The 2,034-nt window shown below is 48.5% G+C and overlaps 1 protein-coding gene across 1 annotated transcript in view; it reads left to right on the top strand.

Moving 5' to 3' along the window:
• Positions 1-1,314: 1,314 nt before the first annotated feature.
• T265_13799 (hypothetical protein) overlaps positions 1,315-2,034 on the top strand; it is a gene marked incomplete at both ends in the record, with an annotated part of 9,239 nt that continues 8,519 nt past the window's right edge. Inside the window, one exon of the mRNA XM_009170579.1 lies at positions 1,315-1,640. Within this exon, the coding sequence (XP_009168843.1) occupies positions 1,315-1,640 (326 nt within the window). The remainder of the gene's footprint in view (positions 1,641-2,034) is intronic.

Below are 2,034 nucleotides of genomic sequence, written 5' to 3' on the forward strand. Positions count from 1 at the left end.
GAACCCAATTTAAAGCACTATTAGACATTTATTTATGTGAATCCTCGCGCTGGCAAGCATACTGCCCCGCGCTGAGAACATAAAGAGCAGTGCCACACCCTTTTTTCACTTGTGCCTTTCAGGTGAACTACAGCCACTGACCGACGAGAACAAAAGCGACCCGGGAAACTTGGGCAAAAGCCTCGATCCTGTGTATCAATCCGTGAATCCGTGAGTTCGTAATATGGTATATCAAAAAGCACGTTATGTCTACACAGTTCTTTATGGAGACAAAGGAAAATTAGTACAACCGTATTTGTAGGGTAGTCAGATAGCTTCCACAAGGTCGTTTCGGAATTTCCGTGATGAGGCGAGAAGCGTCGACTCAAAGATGCTCGACTCGGATTTGTTGGCATTCTGACCAATCAGGGCATGGCTTCGTTTGGCCCGTGTCCTGCACGTGGCATCTGTCCAAATGTGATGTTCGGCTTTTGGGGACAGTTGGCATCCGGACAAAACCATAGCTCGTGTAGCTTGGCATCAGTGAATCTGCAAAGCGACACTTATGATGGGAGTTTTGTAACGGGGAGCTCCACCGAAGAAGTTGTCCACCATCACAAGCTCCGCTGCGCAAACCGAACCATCATTTGCCGAGGAAAGTACTGTTTTCCGTACCCGATTTAGAGTGTCGTAAGTAGGGAGCTGGTCCTCCCCCACAACACTTGTCATGGCCATCAGCTTGCACACATCTGGAACCGACAGGTGACGTACAACCCTGGATGGTGAACATGGAACCGCCTACGTCCTCGGACGGACGTTTATGACAGGTGACAACCCTGGATGGTGAACATGGAACCGCCTACGTCCTCGGACGGACGTTTATGACTGCATATGTCCTCTTAAGCGCCACCGACCGACTGGTCCGGACGTCCTCTCACCCGCATTGTTCGAAGATTGGGGTGAAGTTCTCAGTCAGCGCTTGTCTGATCTGTTTGCTTGGATTTGGGAAAAAGTCTGTCCCAGACAGCTGGGGAGATTTAGTGGTAGTGCCCATTTTCAAAAATGGGGCATGTAGTGAGTTTGGCAACCACAGGGGGATACGCTTGACTCGTGAGCAGCAAGCGGGATTCCGTCCTGGTAGGCTCTGCGTTGACCAAATCTTCACACTACGTCAGGTGCTAAAACAACGCCATACGTAAACAACCCACAATTCTAGTGTTCGTGGATTTAAAAGGCGATTTGGACTCGGTTGACTAGTCTGTTCTGCTTGACACGCTTGTCCATCAAGGAATACCCCGGAAGTTCGCAAACGTAATAAGCTTTTTGTATTCCCAGGCTTCCGGACGTGTGAAAGTACACGGTGAGCTCTTCAAAAGCTTCCGTACACAAAGTGGTGTCCGTCAGGGATGCCCACTCTCCCCATTCCTGTTTAACTTTGTGATCGATGAAATCATGAGACAAACGCTGGAAGGTCTCCAAAACCCTGGTGTTCGAATAGCCTGTGACGAAAACTTTGTCGACTTGGAATATGCATACGACATCGTTCTCGTGTTCGAAGAGGATAAGGCGCAGGTGTTTGTGGATGAATCATTCATAGTCATACAGTGTTTTGGTATGCACTTCACACCCACAAAACGTAAGGTCATCCTCGTGGACGTGCAGTAAGTGGACGCGCCACTTAAAATCCAGGGAGAGATACTGGAAGTTGTGGAGCATTTTACATAACTTGGAAGTTGTATTGGTTCTGATTGTAGTGTGATAGAAGAGGTCAGTGTATGAATCTACAAGATTCGGGCCACGTTTTTTTAAATTTGAGACACCTATGGCTTCAAAGCGGTATGTCCCTAAATCTCAAGAGACGTGTGCATCAAGCCACACTGTGGACCGGTTTGTTGTATGGCTGAGACTTGGCCTATTCGGGCAGCAGAAATAAGACGTCTTCAGGCGTTCGACAATCGTTGCCTCAGGACCATAGCTAGTGTGAGTTGGTGTCGGAGAGTCCGTCACGAGTCACTTAGAAAGCGAGTTTTCGGTTGTGCAGAGGGGACTTCCATT

This window comes from Opisthorchis viverrini (genome assembly GCF_000715545.1).
Source record: "Opisthorchis viverrini unplaced genomic scaffold opera_v5_102, whole genome shotgun sequence".
NCBI classification, from domain to species: Eukaryota; Metazoa; Platyhelminthes; class Trematoda; order Opisthorchiida; family Opisthorchiidae; genus Opisthorchis; species Opisthorchis viverrini.